General features: G+C 32.7%; 1 protein-coding gene across 1 annotated transcript; it reads left to right on the forward strand.

Moving 5' to 3' along the window:
* The first annotated feature begins 9,428 nt into the window (after positions 1–9,428).
* On the forward strand, positions 9,429–12,534 carry LOC108477011 (probable trehalase). The gene is made up of 10 exons (XM_017779419.2): positions 9,429–10,264; positions 10,430–10,549; positions 10,739–10,854; positions 10,946–11,046; positions 11,140–11,249; positions 11,338–11,410; positions 11,499–11,666; positions 11,763–11,850; positions 11,937–12,036; positions 12,115–12,534. Exons 1-10 carry the CDS (start codon positions 9,639–9,641, stop codon positions 12,413–12,415), a joined length of 1,803 nt encoding a protein of 600 aa, XP_017634908.1. The 5' UTR covers positions 9,429–9,638; the 3' UTR covers positions 12,416–12,534.
* Positions 12,535–20,352: the final 7,818 nt, after the last annotated feature.

The following is a 20,352-nucleotide window of genomic DNA, read 5'->3' on the forward strand; positions in this document are numbered from 1 at the left end:
CTTAGAATAAAAACGGAATATACAAACGTTGACGAGTTCGAGATTGTTGACTGGATATTGAAGTCGTAGTTCAAATATCTTGAATTATACCTAACCTGCGCACAGAATACAAACGTATGTTGAGCAATGGAACTCAATAGCATTTTTATTATTCAAATAAAAAAAATTACAAGTTAAGAAAATTGTAACATCCAGCTAGTATGTCATTTATATCAAGTGGCAAACCAATTCATTCAGCATAGCAATAGAAGTGATAAATTTCATTTACATGCCAACACCTATCATAAAGCCTTTTTAAAACTTAATATCAATAATGAATCAAACATTTATATCATTAACATTATAACAATAAATTCCATGTTTATTCCACAACAATAAACTATTTAAAAAATCATTCAAGTCTCTTTCTAAAGTCGGTCACCTTACTCGTATTTATTTCAGCCTCCCCCAAAGCTCATTTCCAATTTCTTCACATAGAAGTTCATGTATTTCCTTTATCATGATCCACATATATATGCACTATTAATTCCATGGTATTATACTATTTCATTTCGATATCTTTTATCAAGTCGCTAACTCATACCAATTTCACATAACTCACTTCATTACCATATTTATTATCAATCTATTTCATTATATTTTTAAGTTTCTAATTTTAATTATAATATCACATCCAATGGAGCCATTCATATTTCTACATATCATATCCTGTAATTATTTTCAATTACATATCATACCCAGAATTTGATCGTATTTGCGACTCGTGCCCTGTGCACTATTCTTATCGCATGACAATGATTTCATTACAATTCAATCCAATATATATTCACATTCAATTTCAGAATCACGATCAATTCATCATCAACACACAATATCTCATGATAAATGTGTCTTATGAATAATCTTAAATATGAACAAATATCTAGTTAGAAATATACCATATTAACATGTCATTTCCCAAACTGAATCGTTGAATTCGTCACAATTTCGTACTAATCTTTTGGACTTATAAATCCAGTTTACAAATTTATTTCATATTAAAAATTCTTTTCATTATAATTATAATTTTTTTACATATTAAATCCTTATTAACTTGACTCAGGCACGAATGGATACACAAATCCAACTAACACCCCAATTTGGCATCCGATGCCTCATCGGACAATTTATGAAAAAAATAGATTGCATCCAGTAGCCGTCGGCATGACTAAAGTAAAAATTGAGCCCATCACTTATTGACATGTCGTTGAAGTAACCATTTGGCACCTAATGCATCATAGAAATGTCTGAAGTAATTAGTTTGTGCCCAACGCTCATCGACATATAGTCAAAGTAACTACACCTGAGCAATTAATAGGGTAATCATTTATCCAATTCCCTTATAAGTTCAATTCTCATTCTATCGATTTCAATGTCATCAATTTATCACTCATGATATCATTTCATATATAACATAGCATACTGTCTCAATTCTAAATCAATTTCACCATTTCATTTAGTTTTAATATTTTCACTTTTATTCAATTTAATCCTCTATCTCAATAATCAATTAAATTCACACCAGTATGATTTGATCAGTCATAATCAACTATTAATTCATTTTATAACTCTTTTATTATTTTCTTCCTCCTCTCCATTCCACTTCCTTCATTTACAAGTATTTATACAAGAATCTTTAACCTTAATATGACACGTTTTTATGTAACATGAAATATCCTTTCACTACTTATACATATACCTTTAACAAAGTAGTCTTCTTAAATAGTAGTCACTAAATTATTTATATCCGGATCTACAGAATTCGAAATTAAGATTTTCCTCTTGTTTTTGAAACTAGGCTCAATGAAATTTTTACCCTAAATTTCAAAATTTATTTAAAAGTAGATTAATACTAGTTTTTTTAAAAACCTCCCCTATTTTGCTGCTAGGCAGCTTAAACTCTTCTTCACTAAAAATTAAATATCTTTCAGTACAAATATCATATTATGTTTTCATTTGGTTCCTTTGAAAATAGACTCATTAGTATTTTAGGAATATAAATTTCATCTTCTAAACATTTTTTTTACAATTTATAATGATTTTTCAAGTTCTAACATTGTCTCATAAAAAGTATTATATCTCATAATATACAATTCTATTGCTTTCACAGTTGCTTTTATACAAAACTAGACGCAAAAAGATTTAATTTCATGTTTGATTCAACCTCTAACTCGATTCCTACAAGTTTTGGTGAATTTTCAAAGTTGTACTACCACTATTGTCCATAAAGTGTTTAGTGAAACATTTTGCTCTTCCATGATTTAATTAAGTTTTTCACATTTCATTGTATGACATACTACATTCCAACCAAATTCCATGCCAAAACATATAATCACTAAGTTACACAAATATTTTTTTTTCAAATTAGTCCTCTAGTTCGATAATCAATCTCAAACATAGCATTTTAAACTCAAATAATCATTTTCAATTTACCTCGGTATCATACTTTGCAAAACAAAATAAATAGGTAACAAATATAATGATTCAATTTATAGAGATAAAAACATAACATGAATTAACTTACTAAGTTCCATATGAACTTACCTGGCAAAACAACAACCAAATGAGCTTTTAAGGACTATTCGACAAATTTTTTGTAACATCCCAAAAATTAGAGGGTTAGAATTTTTTTTTATATCCCAAAATTAAGGATTAGTTTTAAAAAGAAAAATTCAAATATTATCTTTTACTAAAACCATTTTTAAAAAAATTAAAATTCTATATCTTTTTAACTTCTTATTCTAATTTAAAATAATATCTTATCTTCTTTTCAAAATTCAAATAGAATTAAAGTTCTAGCATTTTTTAACTACTTATCTTAATTTGAAATTCAAATTACTCTTTTCTAATTCTACTAAAACTCCCTATTTGATCTTTTATCAAATTGAACCCTATTTATACATTAGCTTTTTCTTAAAATTCTCTACATCAAAACTCTTCTAAGCCTTCAAGCCTTGCTAAATTTTTTTTTTTTAAGTTTTTCTTTGAAAATTGAAGAACAAGTCCTCATCAATCTACCCTTGTCGCTGATTGGATCGAGCTTGAATGAAGGGTAATGGCTCGAGACCTCGAAAAAGTCAATTATGTTCTTTTATGAAAAACCAAATCAAACCGTGTCTAGGTTTAAGTCCACATGACCATGTACCACCCTTTTACAGATTTTATAGTTTTGCCACTGGTTTTTCTAGATTTTATAGTTCTGCCACTATTTTTCAAAATTTTACAATTTTTCCCAAAATTTTATATTTTGATCAGTTTAGTCCTTGAATAGGTTCCAAATTATTTTTAGCAACTTAAATTATGCAATTAGGTCCCTAATGATATATGTCATGCTCGAATCCATGAATGACTAAATTAATGTGGTATTTATTTGTATCTATGAATATTTGCATAAACTAAAAAAATTTGCAGTTTCGTTTTAACTATTATTATTTTATGTAATTCAGTCCCTGATTAGGTTTTTTTATGGCATCTAGAGAACTAGATTATGCAATTGGGTCCTTGACTAGGATTAGAATGATTGACTATATGAATACATTAATTTATGATTTAATTACTTATAATGAATGACATAAGTCTGTGAATGATTCTATGGTTGCTAATATGATGTAATTGCTCATGATTGTTTGCTTTAATTGTTTGATTTAATTCTTGAATGATTATAACTATTCATTAATGTTATACATGTCGAATAAATGTGTAACATCCCAAAATAGGGCTTAGTCAGATAAGTTTCAGGACCACAAATCCGACATCAAAATATTTATTTTATGATTATTACGAGGATTAGAATATGAGAATATGCATGTGTTAAAGTTTCATGAAGGAATTCTTTGAGTAAGTGCCCAACTAGAAAATTAGGGACTAAATTGAATAAATTGCAAAACTTGAATTCTAGAAGAAATTTGCATGAAATTGCTTTAGATTGTAAAATAGAAGGTCTTGGGGAGAAATTCACCCAATTTCTAAATTTTTGAACAAAAATGGGCTTGTATGGATGAAATTTCAAAGAAATAGCTTAAGGGCATTTTGGTCATTTGGCATTTAAGTGAAATAAAATGGGAAAAATGAACCAAAAATTAGCCATTCTTCTTCTCCATGCTGCCGAAATTTCTAGGGTTTCTATACCTAGGGTTTTAAGGCTTTCCAAGCTCAATAGTAAGTGCTCCCAAGCTCTGTTTTTAATGTTCTTTGTATTTTTGAAATCCTGGTAGCTTGCTCTCTCTATTTCTACCCATATTTCATGCTAGAGTTCATGCTTAAAAATTTACCCATGCATGAGTTACTTGTATTTTGATGTTTTATGGAGGAATATGAAAGTTTGAAGTGTGTTAAACATATTTTCCTAGGTGATTTTCAAGAAAAACCCTTGTAGGGACCATTTTGCAAAAGTTGTAAAATGTGTGGTAGAAATGAGAAAATATGAGAAATGCCGGCTTTCATGAGAGAGAAAATTGTTCGGCTAGGCTTGGGTAAGATAGAAAGTACATGTGTTTCATTATACGAGCCTAGGGACTAAATTGTGAAAATGTCAAATGTTAGGGGCAAAACGGTCATATGGACTGAGGGTGAGAATGAGACTTGTGATGTATAATGTGGGGTAATAATGATATAATTTTGTTGATATAGACCCCGAGGAACAAATTTCGGAGGTCGATCGAGGAAAACGAAAGGTTTCAGAATAACCAAAACACGACACCGAAATGAATACCAGGTAAGTTCGGGTAACTTAAAGTAAACTTCTAATATGCACAATTGTATGATTTATGAATGCATGATGATTGCATTTATTATTGGCATGAAATATCATAGAAATGCATATTTGATGGTAACATGTGAAAAATGTCTCGGTTGAGGTTAAAAAAGGGAATTCGATGGATAACCTCGATTGACATGTGAATTGAGATCTTACATGTGTTGCAGTAAGGATTTAGCTCAGACGGGTAATCCTTGATCTCAAGTATGAAAGGGATCTTGCCCGGACGAGTGTTCCTTGAATGATCGAGCCTCCCGAAGAATATGTGTGCATTATGGATTTAGCCCAGACGGGTAATCCGATATGGGGTCTGAATTTAGCCTGGACTGGTACTTTAGATCCGAGCTCATTAAGGGTGTTTGTCGTTATAAGGGATTTAGCCTGGACTGGTAATCCCGACATCACCTTATGAGTTCATGATATGGGGGATTTAGCCTGGACTGGTAATCCCGCCATAGGATGTGAGGTTCGCTGGAGTGCATATATGTGAAATGATCATTCGTAAGAATTGACAGATAATGGGTATTCCATCGAGATTTTCTAGAAACTTAACGGGATTAATTTGATGTATGTCAATAAGATGATAAATGATGAGCTCATCTACATAAATTACATGATACTTTGTTATGTGACTAACTCATTGATTGAGTGCATGTGATAGGGAATCATTTCACAATTGATGATTTCATGATTTAAATATAGATGTATGCTAATTACTCAGTAAGATTACTTTTCAGTTATTCGAGCTTACTAAGCATGAAAATGCTTACCCCTCTCTTTTCCCTATCTCTCATAGAGCTCGAGGACCCGTAAAGATTGGAAGACGGTTGGAGAGTCAGCATACTATGAAATAGACCAACTTTGGTATAAAGACATTTCTAAATTGTTCAATTGCATGTATAGGTCTTTTGAGTATTTTGTTATATGTGTCATTTGATTTGCCAAATGAAGGCTTGTAAAGATAAATCTATTTTTTTTGTTTATGGCCATAGGGATCGGCCTGTTTTAAAGTAGGCTATGACCTACAAAATTTCCATGCAAGTTCGTAGTCATGTGCTATGGTTGCATTCCAATTGGCAATGAGTCATAAGAACGAGCCAATCTTGAATGTATTAAAGTGGAATGACAACACATAAATACAATATGGGAAATAATCTAGCATGTACGAAACCAATGATATGAGGTTTCCATGCAATGAGTTTTTGCAAATATCACTTATGAGAGCATAATTATGTTTTACTTTGTTTTTAATATTCATTAAGTATAAGTGTTAAAAGGTGGTAATCATAGGCTTGGAAAATAGCCTAATAGGGTCTACACGGTTGGGTACAAGGGCGTGTGCCTATGCCGTGTGTGACACACGGGCCATACCTGTGGGCGTGTGGCATGATCGTGTGTCCCTTGCATCTAAAATGGTAAGTCTGTTAAATGAACAAGAGCTAGACACACGGGCGTGTGTCTTGGCCATGTGAATTTAACAGAATGCTCAAGTCTTGGACACGGGGTGATTGTGTCCTAAGTCACATGGGTGTGTGACACTTCAAGTTAAAAGAAATTTTCCAAGGTGCCCAAAGTTTATCAAATGTTCTCGGTTTTGTCCCGCGCCGTCTCTAGACATGTTTTAGGTCTCAAAGGCCTATTTAAGAGAAAGGATATACATATTTGAAAAGTTTTAAATTAGAGCGCAACTTAGTGACTTGAATTAATAAGTTTATGAACGTGAAATCCCCGTAACGCCTCGAGCCCTATCCCGGCGTCGGATACGGGTGAGGGGTGTTACAAAATGTCTCATATGTTTTTAATGATCAATTTATGAATTGCCTATTCTTGTAATGAAAATAAAATGTTGACAATGATATTGAATAATTGCATTAAGAATGATTGTTTGGCATATGCATGGGATGGGACGTTACGATCGAAGGAAGTATGTGGCAGTATAACCACATTTAATTATGCGTTGTGTATTCACAACAAAAGTAGATTCCAATTGCGTCCGTTTTACCGTGCAAGCACAACCTTCTAACAGTTTTTATCTACGAGTATGTTGTGCTTCCATGGTTTGTGGCAGTAAAAACTGCAAATTATTGGTGGCATTAAGTCCATAACCTGATGTGATTAGAGGAGGGAGTTCTGGGGAACCCCTATTGTCGTGTGTAGCGGTTGGGGGTAGGATTATTGACTGACAAATGAATTGATAGTTGCATGACATATTGTGCAAACTCATGAAAAGTGCATAACGAATCGACTGAATTGTTATATGTTAATTGTGTGAAGTACATTGATTTGATAATTGAATATGTCTGACTGATTATGATTGATCGCTAATGGTTGCTTGTATGAAGTAGCAAGCCCATTTGATCGTATTGAATTGATTGATATGCGAGACTGTTTGCTATTATGTTAAATAAACTGATATGCAAAATTGTTTGTCATCGTACTGAATTGATTGACATGTGAAATTGTTTGCTATTAGTTTACAGATTTGAATATTTAATTGGTTTATTGTAAAGGGACTCACATTGAGCTTCCATAGCTCACTCCCCTCTTTCAGATAATTTCACGAACTAGGACACGGGCTCGACATGTAGAGGGTCTTGGCTTGTTCTCGCCCACAAATTTTTATTTATTATTATCGTTTTATTTTATTAAGAACCGTGGTATGGATAACTATTTTTAATTACATCTCTTAGATTGAATGTTATTTATTAATATTATTTTACTATCATTAATTATTTATTTGTTAATTGAATTATACAGATTAATTATTATATAATGAGTATTGTTATATTTTCCCCTGCTAGAGTTTATGCTAGTCTTAAATTCATAAAATTGGAATAATAGCTTGTATAAAATAGGTTTAAAATTGAATTTTTTTTTTGTGTAAAATGACCAAGCCACCTCGGTGGTGAACGTGACCTCTCTGACCTATGTCTACTGTCTAGGCCAGGTTGGGGAGGTTACATTTTTACTTTTCCTTAACTAGCCTCGATTTGGTTCAATTCTTGATCTATAAAATAATTTAGTTCAAGTTATCAATTCTAAACATCTCATATCATCCTATTATAAGCATGTATCAGTTCAATTTCATTTTTTTGAATGTCCTTTAAAATTTTTCATTTTATTCAATTTAACCCCTAAAATCGAAATAGTCATATCTTTCAAATTTGAGCTTCGGTTTACAATTTGATTTCAATCTCATCCTCTATAACCTCTCTACTATCTATTTTCATCAAAATCTCATAACATTTTTACAAATAAGTCACTTTAGTCTTTATGTTATAAAACTAATATTTAAACTTTACAAACTAGTCTTTTTCATATCTAAGCTTAAAACCTAACAATTTAATACAAAAAACTTCAAGAAATCAACAATAATAACTTTTAAAAACTTTAACAATTTTGAAAAATAACACACAGGTAAGCTAGATTAAATTCCCGAAATTTCAAAAATATAAAAATTAAAAAAAAAAAAAAACTAAGTACTTGAATTTTAAGGTTAAAGCTTCCAAAACGCTAAATAGCGTTAACCTTCTTTTGTTTATATTTGCTTCGGGTGAGTGGGGAAGAAGATAATGTAATTCCATCCCCAGCTAACTTGATAATAATATAAAATTTTAAGTTATTTCTTTCTTTTTTTCTTTTCTTTTAATTAATTTAAATCATATTTTATATTAATCAATTTAATGACCCATGTTTGCTACCGTCAACTAATAGTATAATAACATGGTTTAATTGCTATTTCAGTCCTTTGACTCATTTCTTAATTAAAAGTCCATAACAATTGAACTTTTACTACTTTTACAATTTATTTCCTGTATCTAATTAATCATTAATTTGATAAACTTGGCTATCCAGAATTCAATTCACCTAGAATATAACTCCATAAATATTTAATAAAAATATTTATAAAATCGATTTACAGAATCGAAGTCTCGAAATTAAATTTATCCAACACCAACAACTTTCAAATTGTTACAAAATCGCAAAGAGACAAAGAATTGTTCCCAAATAAAAAATATGCTTTTACCAAAGGGGTCAATAACATCTGTGTGAACCCTTGAAAATATATTTTCATCGAGCTGAAATTTGAGGAGCCAAAAATATAACCTTCTTATCTAGCTAAACAACTTAGTATACCAAAATCATGGTTATCTGTATGGTACAGATTAGTAAATACATTTTGGTATATTATATCTTTTAAATTTTTGTATATTTCAATAATTTCGGTATATTTTAAATTGTTTGTTTCAATATTAATCTAAACAGATATTATATCTGATTTATATCTATTAATACAAACTTTTGATATGAAAACAAACACAAATACTAGTACATATCACTTTCAGAACATAAATATTACTTTCTATACCCTACATTCTAACCAATATCCAAAACCCATGGGAGAATTCACCATCGAATTCCCTTTCTTCCCCAGTTTCAATATATGCTAATATCCCTTCTTTTGGCCTTTAACTTTTGATTTTATCAATATATACTCAAAGAGACGCCGTTCCAAATATTTTCAAAGAACATGACTGTCACTATTTCTTTATTAACCAGCAATTACATTCATCCACTTGGCTAACCATTGTCCACAGTCGTAGTCAACTTCAAACTCTCACAGATCCAATGTATATTTTAATAGGATTTTTTTTTTTTTGCCTATATATCAATGTTACAATGGTTGTCCACGTGCTTAGTCCTTATCGTAAATCCTGATTACCATCGTTTTGCGATTACATAACCGGCCGTCCTTTTCTTACTTTTTTTTTTTCCAGATCCTTAAAAGTCAACACGCGTTAATCCATGTCTCGTCCAATCTCCTTTGATTCTACCCATCATTATGGCCCCATTTCTTTACCACACCAACCGTAAAAGGCATTTCCTTTTTCTCTTTTCAGTGTTCATTCTTTCACAATCGCTGCCTCCAATGGCCCTCGCTAACCCACTTTCACCTCCATCATCATGTACCAAAGGTCCCGGTCCTGTAATCCCTGCAACACCCTTACTAAGTTTCCTTGTACGTGTCCAAGAAACTGCTTTGCAAACTTATGGGAAATCGAATTTTGATCCTAAACACTATGTAGACTTACCGTTAAAGTCTAATCTTTCCACCACCGTGGAAGCATTCGATAAACTTCCCAAGACGGAAGATGGGTCAGTTTCTGTTAAGGATTTTGAAGCGTTTATCGGGAAGTACTTTAATGATGCAGGGGATGATGTTGTATATGCCGAGCCAGTGGATTTTGTACCTGAGCCGCATGGCTTTTTGCCCAAGGTGGAGAACCCAGAGGTGAGAGGTTGGGCATTGGAAGTCCATGCTTTGTGGAAGAATTTGAGCAGGAAAGTTTCGAGCTCGGTTCTTCATCATCCTGAATTGCATACTCTGCTTCCTTTGCCAAGGCCTGTAATAATTCCTGGTTCACGTTTCACTGAGGTTTATTATTGGGATTCTTATTGGGTTATCAGGTTAGTTTTTGACTTCATCATAATGTTTTTAATTTTAGGATCATAAAGGAATATTCTCTTGGAGATTGCTTCCATGTGGCTTCACAGTTTATTGGAGTTTTTAAGGAATCAACATACCTTAGTTTAAAATCTTAATGGGGATTGATGTTTAATATGTTTGTGCAGAGGCCTGCTGGCAAGTAAAATGTACGAGACTGCAAAAGCAATAGTGACTAATCTCATTTTCATGCTAGACACTTATGGTCATGTTCTTAATGGTGCTAGAGCCTATTATACCAATCGAAGGTAATGCTTTTCAGTTATTTTCTTATCATTGTTTTAGGAATAAATGAAAATGGGTTTTCTTTTAACTTTTCATTTGTGCTTTTCATATTTTACATTATATCAAACAATGTAAATTACTACTAGTTTTTACGGTCTTAATTGCTCATTGCCTTGTACAACTATCTAATAGCTTCAAGGTCCCTTTTGCAGCCAGCCTCCTCTTTTGAGTGCAATGGTCTATGAGATATATAATCGGACCTGTGATGTCGAATTCGTTAAGAAATCTCTCCCACCATTGATTAAAGAATATCGATATTGGAATTCAGGTACTATGTATGTTTACTTTATTTGTATGAACAATTGCTTCTTTGTATAAGCTTTTTAACTTCCTCCTTTACATTCTGTGATTTCGTATAGATATACATGAGTTGATTATCCGTGATGCTGAGCAGTGTAATCACTTTTTGAATCGGTATTATGCAATGTGGAACAAGCCGAGGCCGGAATCATCAACCATTGTGTGTTCTTCACTCCATGTTGCCTACCTTGCCAATGTTCCTTTTTCTTTTCCTTTTCTTTTACTTCTTTGACTTGCTTGCTTTATCTGTCAGGATGAAGAACTTGCTTCCAAGTTCTTGAATGATTCTGAGAAACAGCAATTTTACCGAGAGCTGGCTTCGACTGCTGAATCTGGATGGGATTTCAGCACAAGATGGATGAGGTAATCTATACTATTGTATGTAGATGATGCTATTGGTTAACTGAAGAACCATCCCTAATGATTTTTGTGGTTAATTCTAATGTTGCAGGAACTCCTCTGACTTTACAACTTTGTCCACAACAACAATCTTACCTGTTGATTTAAATATATTCATACTAAGAGTATGTTAATACTTGTCTCGAGAAATTCTAAGATAGGTGGTACTCCCATGGATTTAATGACCAAATGCTGTTCATTTCTTGATATTAGATGGAACTTGACATTGCCTTCTTAGCAAAAACTGTTGGGGAGAACGCTATCACTGAGGATTTCCTGAGAGCTTCTCAAAAAAGACGAAAGGCATTCAGCTCTATTTTTTGGAATGAAAACATGGGACAATGGCTAGATTATTGCCTCAATAATGGCGCTGACTGTGAGGTTGTCTCCAAGTTCCATAGTTTGTAAAGTGATGATAATTTGCACTATCTAATAACTTTCTTTATAGTTTAGTGAATTTTGATAATGATCCAACAGGAACCTCAAACTTGGAAAGCTGAGAACCAAAACCAGAAGGTGTTTGCTTCAAATTTTGTTCCCTTGTGGATTGATTTGTTCAACTCAGGTTTGTAGCTTCTATTTATCTTACCTCTTGAAACTTGAAATGGAAGAAAGCTTTAAAAAAGATCTTTTGACACATTTTATGTGAAGATATTCATCTGGTGGAAAAGGTCACAAAAAGTCTTCAAAACTCAGGCCTGCTCTGTGCTGCTGGGATTGCAACCTCTTTAACAAATTCAGGCCAACAATGGTTAGTAAAAATGTCTTCAGTCACTTGAAACATATTATAATAAATACTATAGCCATTAACATTCCAACATGGCAACAGGGATTTCCCAAATGGCTGGGCACCACTTCAGCATATGATAGTTGAAGGTCTATCAAAATCTGCATCAATGGAAGCAAGGACAGTGGCAAAAGACATAGCTGAGAGGTGGATCAAAACCAACTACGTCGCCTACAAGAAAACAGGGGCAATGCATGAGAAATATGATGTGGAAAAATGTGGTGAGTTTGGGGGTGGTGGAGAATACACGCCCCAGACCGGTTTTGGTTGGTCAAATGGAGTTGTATTGGCATTCTTGGAGGAGTTTGGATGGCCTAAAGACAAAAAGATTGACTGCGACTGAGCTAGGGAATAAAATGGGTTCCAGCCTTTTAGGCATATTAATAATACTAGAAACAAAACAAGGTTTATGTTTCCAAAAAGCGTGTAAATGGAAATGCAATTCCTTTTTGGCCCTCTTAAGTGGGATTTTTTTCTGTGTTCAAACTTGAAAACGGAAGCAATCATAGGACATTCCCGATGGACATTTATCCACCGTATTCTAAGGCAAGACACATAAACTAAATATGGCTTTCATCAAAATACTAAAATTAGAGTTAAGGATTTTATGTTTTGAATTTTTATACTTGTGCATATATTTTCTCAATTTAGAAAGATAATTTAAGTAAATTTAAAACTAAGTTCATTGACTCAATTAAATTATTAAATAAAAGTAATAAATATAAACAATGGAAAAAGTACAAGCCCGAGTTAGGCCCTCCCACAAATATATATTATTCATGGTAATGGTAAGGTTGATTTGATGAATACCATTTTTTTTTAATACAATATTAAAGGTGAGGATAAAAATAACACAATTTAAACTCATATCACATGAGTGTTTGAAAAAGTTTTAACTATAATTCCGTTCAAGTATTAAATTATTATTCCATTCACGTTTAATATCCTATAAAATCAAAGGATGTTCTCCATCTTTTGTAGTTATTGTATAGTTTTGAATTAAAAATTTTAGAGAGGTTAAATATAGATTTTATCTTGTATTAATTTATGATTTTTATTTTTAAAGAATTAAATACAATTTTCTTTTTCATTTTGGGGCAAAGCATAATTTTCCTATATTAATTTATAATTTAATCATGGCGTAAAGGTGTAAAAAGGCCTCAAACTTTTTTAGAAAAAGCAATTAAGCCCTTTTTTTTTTGCATTCAATTGAGCACTTGAACTTTCAAAATGCATCAAAAGGCCTTTAAAAATTTTCAAAAAAAGCAATTAAACCCTGCTCTTATTAAAAATTAGAAAAGAATTATAAAAAATAAATTTTAGAAAAATTATTAAATTTTAATAAAATTTTAAAAATTAAAATTTATTAAAATTAGAATTTTCTTTTATAAAAATCGTAAAAATAAAAATTGTAAAATTTTATAAAAGTCATAAAAAATTTTAACAACCCCTTTTATTTTCAATTAAAGTCATCATGTGTTGCAACATAACGTGGCATGTGGCGAAAAATGATAAAAATAAAAATCAATAAAAGTTATAGAAAAATTATAAAATACTTCTTTTGGTATGATAATTTTTATAAATTCTTTACTAAATTTATATTTCTTTAAATTTTGTAGAATTTTCTTATGACTTTATAAAATTTTATATTTTTTATATTTCTATATATTTTATAATTTTTACGATTTTTATAAAATTTTATATTTTTACGATTTTTATATTTTTCTAATTTTTAATATTTTAAATTTTTATTAAAATTTAATAATATTTATAACTTTTATTGATTTTAAATTTTTATAATTTTTTAATTTTTAATAAAACAGAGGCTTAATTATATATTTTTAAAAAGTTTGAGAGTATTTTGATATATTTTGAAAGTTTAAGTACCTAATTGAGTGCAAAAAAAAAAGTAGAGGCTTAATTGCTTTTTTCTTGAAAAAGGTTTGAGGGCCTTTTTCATATATTTTGAAAGTTTAGGTACCCAAATGAGTGAAAAAAAAAGGATTTAATTATTTTTTTAAAAAAATTTGAGGGTTTTATGCACCCTTTTTAGTCATTTATAAATTTTCCAAGAACAGAGCCGCTTGGTGAACGAGATTCAACATTTTCCTATGTCTTCAATCTAAGGTTGGTATTTTGATTGCTATTTTCCTCCTTACTTTGCAGTAGTTTTGAGGATTCTTGAGTCCGAAGGAGTTATTAATCTGAGGTGCAACACGAAGGACTTCTCTGATTGCATGAAGTTTACAAGAGAGCATATGCCATTCAGCTAGGCTTTCGCTTTTCTGCTGCCCTTTTTTTCAAGCAATATAAGCAGTTAAGCGAACTTGTTGTGATAGAATTGAAGAGTGGAGAATTCAATGTTGAATATAAGCAGTTGAGTAACCCAATGGCCAGACGTCGAGAAGGCCTCTGAGTTATGACCACTGCTTTGTTAGAGTGCTTGATAAGTGTAGAGCATGAGATGGCAATACATCAAAGATTTTTCTAATTCCTGCATTTTCTAACACACCAAAGGATAACAGTAAGTTAAAAAAACTGTTGAAAGAAGAATTCCATGTTTGCTATGTAACCAAACTGCTCGTGCAATTTAGAAAAAACATGCCCATCACCTTCAATCTCAATTCCACAAAGTGCACAACACGAATTCTTTTGGCAATATCCCTTATTCATAATTTTCCACATTTTGTAGGGTCCAAAGTCTCTTAGAAATGCTAGTACTGGTGAGGAGGTAATTGAAGTAGGAAGAGCATATCCCGATCTTGTAGTGTACCGACCACTGGTATCATGAGTTCAAATTAATCTATCAAAAACATATCCTATTTGCAGTATATAGGAATCAGTGTATTGAATCTCTATTGATAATACCCCAAGCTCGTTTAGCAAGAAGGGCTTGATTAAAGATTTAATGCCAAGACCACAGTGTGTGATTGGTTGGCAAAATGAATTTTCTTCCGAGTATCATTATAATTCTGATCAATCTGTCGACTCACTCAGAAAACTTCTTTGGGGGATAGGGGATTTGCTCTCCATCCTTGAAGCTTTTTACCTATCTTGTCTACAATTCCTTGTTGGAAAAGTTTTTTCTTCAACAATCTCATAAATTTTGGATGACAATGACAATTGGGATATTAATTATATTAATTTCAAAATACTATCTATTTTATCATTTATTTTTCCGTGAATTTAGCATATTTACTTTATATTTATAGTTTTTATTTTAAAATAAGAGATTGAATCTAAAATTTCAATTAATTTCATTGCACTCAAAATCATTTATCTATTAAATCATACAATAAATTTTAGTAAATCTCTATCATTTATGCTTTTCTCTTTTCTTTAAAAAATTGAAAAAATTTTAAATTTTAAATTAATAGCATATTGTAACAATTAGTACCTATGATTAGGTTTTCTCTATCTGTCGACTCACGATTTGGGGGTTTTTTTAATTAGCATTCAATGTTTTAGGGTTTCAATTAGGGATAGGAATTGTAAGCGTGAAGAGCCCGCTAAAGGCATGGAGGCTGATCTAACAGATCTAAACTTGGATGATCTGGAGGACTATCCTGTTGCTAGGCAAGAGGAGGATGATGTAGGAGAAGGTGATTTTAGATTCTGCCTAGTGGGTAGGGTGTTAACAGACAGTTCTGTCCACTTCCCCTCTTTAAGGAACGTGCTTTCGGAGTTGTGGCATCCGATTAGGGGGGTAACCATATCGGAGATTGAGGAAAAGCGAATCCTGTTCAGATTTTTTTTAATGAGGTTGATTTAAAGAGGATGTTAGATGGTATCCCTTGGTTCTTTAATCATCATCTGTTAATATTTCATAAATTGAAGAGAGGGAAGAATTCGTTTCAAGTTCCCTTTCATTATACGGATTTTTGGGTGCAAATTCATGATCTTCCTTTGGGCTCAATGTCGAAAAGCATAGCACGACAAATAGGGAATTTATTGGCGAGTTTTTGGATTATGATGTCAAAAATATTAATGAAGGTTTTAGGAAAATTATGTGTATTAGAGTCTGTTTGGATGTTCAAAACTCGTTAAATAGAAAGAAGCGAGTCACGTAATCAACTTATGCAATTTTTCAATATGAAAGACTATCTCTATTTTGTTTCTTGTGTGGGCGATTGGGCACGGTGAAAGTTTTTTCCCTCTTCGATTATTGTTGGGTTTTTCAAGAAGTTGAGCTTGGATTGGATCTCTCTAAGAGCGGGGACAAGGAGGGAGACAATGGCTATGAGTAGATGGCATTGGGAGGAACCAAAAGATATAATCAAAAGCGACATGGATTTGGAAGAAGCTTGTAACATCCCGAAATGGGGCCTAGTCAGAATAGTGGTTTCGAGACCACAAATCCGACATCAAAATATTTATTTTATGATTATTATGAGGCCTAGAATATGAGTATATATATGTGTTAAAGTTTCATGAAGAAATTCTTTGAGTAAGGTGTTCAATTGGAAATTAGGGACTAAATTGAATAAATTGCAAAACTTGATTTCTAGAAGCAATTTGTATGAAATTGCTTTGGGTTATAAATTAGAAGGTCTTGGAAAGTAATTTTCCCAATTTCAAAATTTTTGGACAAAAATGGGCTTGCATGGTTGAAATTTTAAAGAAAGGACATGAGGGCATTTTGGTCATTTGACTTTTTAATGAATTAAAATGGGAAAAATGAACCAAAAATCAGCTCATTTCCTCCTTCATCCAGCCAAAATTCCCAAGCCACCATAGCTAGGGTTTTCATGCTTTCCAAGCTCAATAGTAAGTGCTCCCAAGCCCCGATTTTCATGCTCTTTGTATTTTTGAAATCTCGGTAGCTTGCTCTCTCCATTTCTACCCATATTTCATGCTAGGGTTCATGTTTAAAAATTTACCCATGCATGAGTTGCTTATATTTTGATGGATTATAGAGGAATATGAAAGATAAATGTGTATTAAACATCTTTTCCTAGTTGATTTTCATGAAAAACCCTTATAGGGACTATTTTGCAAAAGATATAAATGTGTGGTAGAAATGAGAAAAGAAGGAAAAGTGTTCGGCTAGGCTTGGGTAAGATAAAAATTGCATGTGTTTCATTATACGAGCTTAGGGACTAAATCGTAAAAAATGTCAAAGGTTAGGGGCAAAACAGTCACTTGGACCGGGGTAGATATTAAACTTGAAATGCATAATGTAGTAAATTAATGACATCATTTCGTTGTTATAGACCCCGAAGAATAAATTGCAGAGGTCGATTGAGGTAAATGCAAGGTTTCGGAATAACCGAAACACAACTCCGAAAAAAATACCAGGTAAGTTCAGATAACTTAGGGTAAACCCCTAATATGTATAATTGTATGATTTATGAATGCATGATGATTGTATTTATTATTGACATGAATATCATAGAAATGCATATTTGATGATGACATGTGAAAAATGTCTCGGTTGAGGTTGAAAAAGGGAATTCGATGGACAAACCTTGTTTGACATGTGAACCTAGATTCTGCATATGTTGCAGTAAGGATTTAGCCCGGACGGGTAATCTGTGATCTCAAGTATGAAAAGGATCTAGCCCGGACGGGTGTTCCTTGAATGATCAAGCCTCCCGAAGAATATGTGTGCATTATGGATTTAGCCTGAACGAGTAATTGATTAGAGTTTGAATTTAGCCTGGACTGGTAATTCAGATCGGAGCTCATTAAGGGTGTTTGTTGCTATAAGGGATTTAGCCTGGACTGGCAATCTCGACATCACCCTATGAGTTCATGATATGGGGGATTTAGCCTGGACTGGTAATCCTGCCATAAGATGTGAGGTTCGCGGGAGTGCATATATGTGAAAGGATCATTCGTAAGAATTGACGGATAATGGGTATTCCATCGGGATTCCTAGAAACACAACGGGATTAAAATGATGTATGTCAATAAGATGATGAATGATGAGCTCATCTACATAAATTACATGATGCTTTGTTATGTGACTAACTCATTGATTGAGTGTATGTGATAGGGAATCATTTCATAATTGATGATTTCATGATTTAAATATGGATGTATGCTAATTACTCGGTAAGTTTACTTTCTGGTTATTCGAGCTTACTAAGCATGAAAATGCTTACCCCTCTCTTTTTCCCTGTCTCTCAGAGCTCAAGGACTCGAAAGGATTGGAAAACGGTTGGAGAGTCAACACACTATCAACTAGACAAGCTTTGGTATAAAGACTTTGTTTGTTTATTTCAATAGCATGTATAGTATTTTTGAGTATTTTGTTATATGTGTCATTTGATTTGCCAAATGAAGGCATGTAAAAATATGTTTATCTCTTTGTATATGGCCACGAAAATTGGCTTAATTAAAGTAGGCTATGACCTACGAATTTATGCATAGTTTTATTTTCAAGTGTTGGGTCGTTACCAATTGGCAATGAATCACATGAACGAGCCAATTTCGGAAGAATTAAAGTGACATGGAAACCCATGATCACTAAATGAGAAATAACCTATCATGTATGAAACCAATGATATGAGGTTTCCATATATCTAGTTTAATCAAGATTATTTACAAATGTATAATTGTGTTTTACTTTGAATTTGGTAACCACTAAGCACAAGCAGTAGAAATGAGTGACTAAAGGCTTGGAAAATAGCCTATTAGAGTCCACATGGTTAGACACACGTGACTAAAGGCTTGGAAAATAGCCTATTAGAGTTCACATGGTTAGACACACGGGCATGTGTCTAGGCCGTGTGTGACACACAGTTCCCTCCCATGGGCGTGTGCTATGGCCGTGTGTCCCCTACACTTAAAATTTTAGCTCAAAGTTGTACATGGGTATGCCACACGGGCGTACGCCATGGCCATGTTAAAAAGACAGTGTCGTCCATAGGCAGGCAGCACGGGTGTGTGCCATGGCCGTGTTAATAAGTCAATGTTGCCTAAGGTTGAAGGGCATGGGCGTGCCCTAAGTCACACGAGTGTGTGAGTCCACAAGGCCCACCTACACGGGCGTGTGACACTTCTTGATAAAGAAAAGTTTCTGAGAAACCCAAGGTTAATTGAACGTGCCCATATTTGTCCCGCACTGCCTCTTGGTGTGTTATAAGTCTCGAAGGCCTATATAAGGGACAAAATGTTCATGGATGAAAAGTTTAAAATTTGAGTAAAACTTGATGACCCGATTTGGTACGTTTCAAAATGTAAAGTCCTGGTAATGCCTCTAACCCTATTCTGGTGTCGAGTACAGGTGAGGGGTGTTACAAAGCTTGTAGAAGGAATCAAATGTGGTTCAATGGCATGGAGGGTGTAACACCTCTCACCCGTCACCGTCACTTGATTAGGGTTACGAGATGCTACGACACGTTAACAGTTCATAACAAGTAACATCAAGTCATTATATTAATAAACATTTAACTAAAATAAAACAAATAAATGAAATTCAATCATAGCATACATTTACGAGGCTTAAAACAACCTTTAGGAACCCTTAAAACAAGCCATTTCAAAACCTAAACTTTTCTAACAAGTTTCCCCAATTTATATTGCATTCAATTGACTTCAGAAATATTTAAACATTCAAAAACATATCAATTCAAATAGCCTAAACCTTCTAACCAATATGTCATTCAAAAGCACCTCAAATCAAAACAAAACAATTTAAGATAAAAAGGTATACTTTCATGCCACAAATATATAACATTAGCTCACACCTAGCACAATTGTACACAGTTCTACCCATTTTAAACATACCAAAGTTTTTCTCCAAACATTAACAATGCAAAAATATTACAAATTAACCACAATACAAGTGAACACATTACCATGTCATTCACATCTTAATCTTACAAGCAACCACACTTATGATAGGCCACATCATATATACATCCCAAATCTCAAAACATTTGCACCTCAACCTATTACATGCCATATGAGCCAAAATAAACATCCAAAAACTACCAAAATTAACTGGATAGTGTGATTCGAAGGTTGATCCGATTGCCTGTTCCACAAAATGATATCTACAAAAACATCAAGTAACACAAGTAAGCTTATAAAGCTTAGTAAGTTCGAAGGATAAAAATAGTAAATCTTACCGAACTAAACATGATAATTTAAATTATTAAAACTTAATGGTCAATATTTCCTGTCAGACACAACACTTCAAGTACAAGCTTAATTTAATAATTTTATAAGAGGTCTATCATATTCAAAACAAGTTACTACCAGGAATTCATGAATAATACGAGACCATCAAAAAATTCAATACAATACTTTAATACGATAATTACTGCCCAA

This window comes from Gossypium arboreum, chromosome 1 (assembly GCF_025698485.1).
Source record: "Gossypium arboreum isolate Shixiya-1 chromosome 1, ASM2569848v2, whole genome shotgun sequence".
In the NCBI taxonomy this organism is placed as follows: domain Eukaryota; kingdom Viridiplantae; phylum Streptophyta; class Magnoliopsida; order Malvales; family Malvaceae; genus Gossypium; species Gossypium arboreum.

Coding starts and splice junctions, on each gene's coding strand:
- LOC108477011 (XM_017779419.2), top strand. CDS start 9,639: ATGGCCCCATTTCTTTACCACACCAACCGTAAAAGGCATTTCCTTTTT. Junction 11,411..11,498: donor TAAATATATTCATACTAAGA/GTATGTTAATAC, acceptor TCTTGATATTAG/ATGGAACTTGACATTGCCTT. Junction 11,851..11,936: donor GATTGATTTGTTCAACTCAG/GTTTGTAGCTTC, acceptor TTTTATGTGAAG/ATATTCATCTGGTGGAAAAG.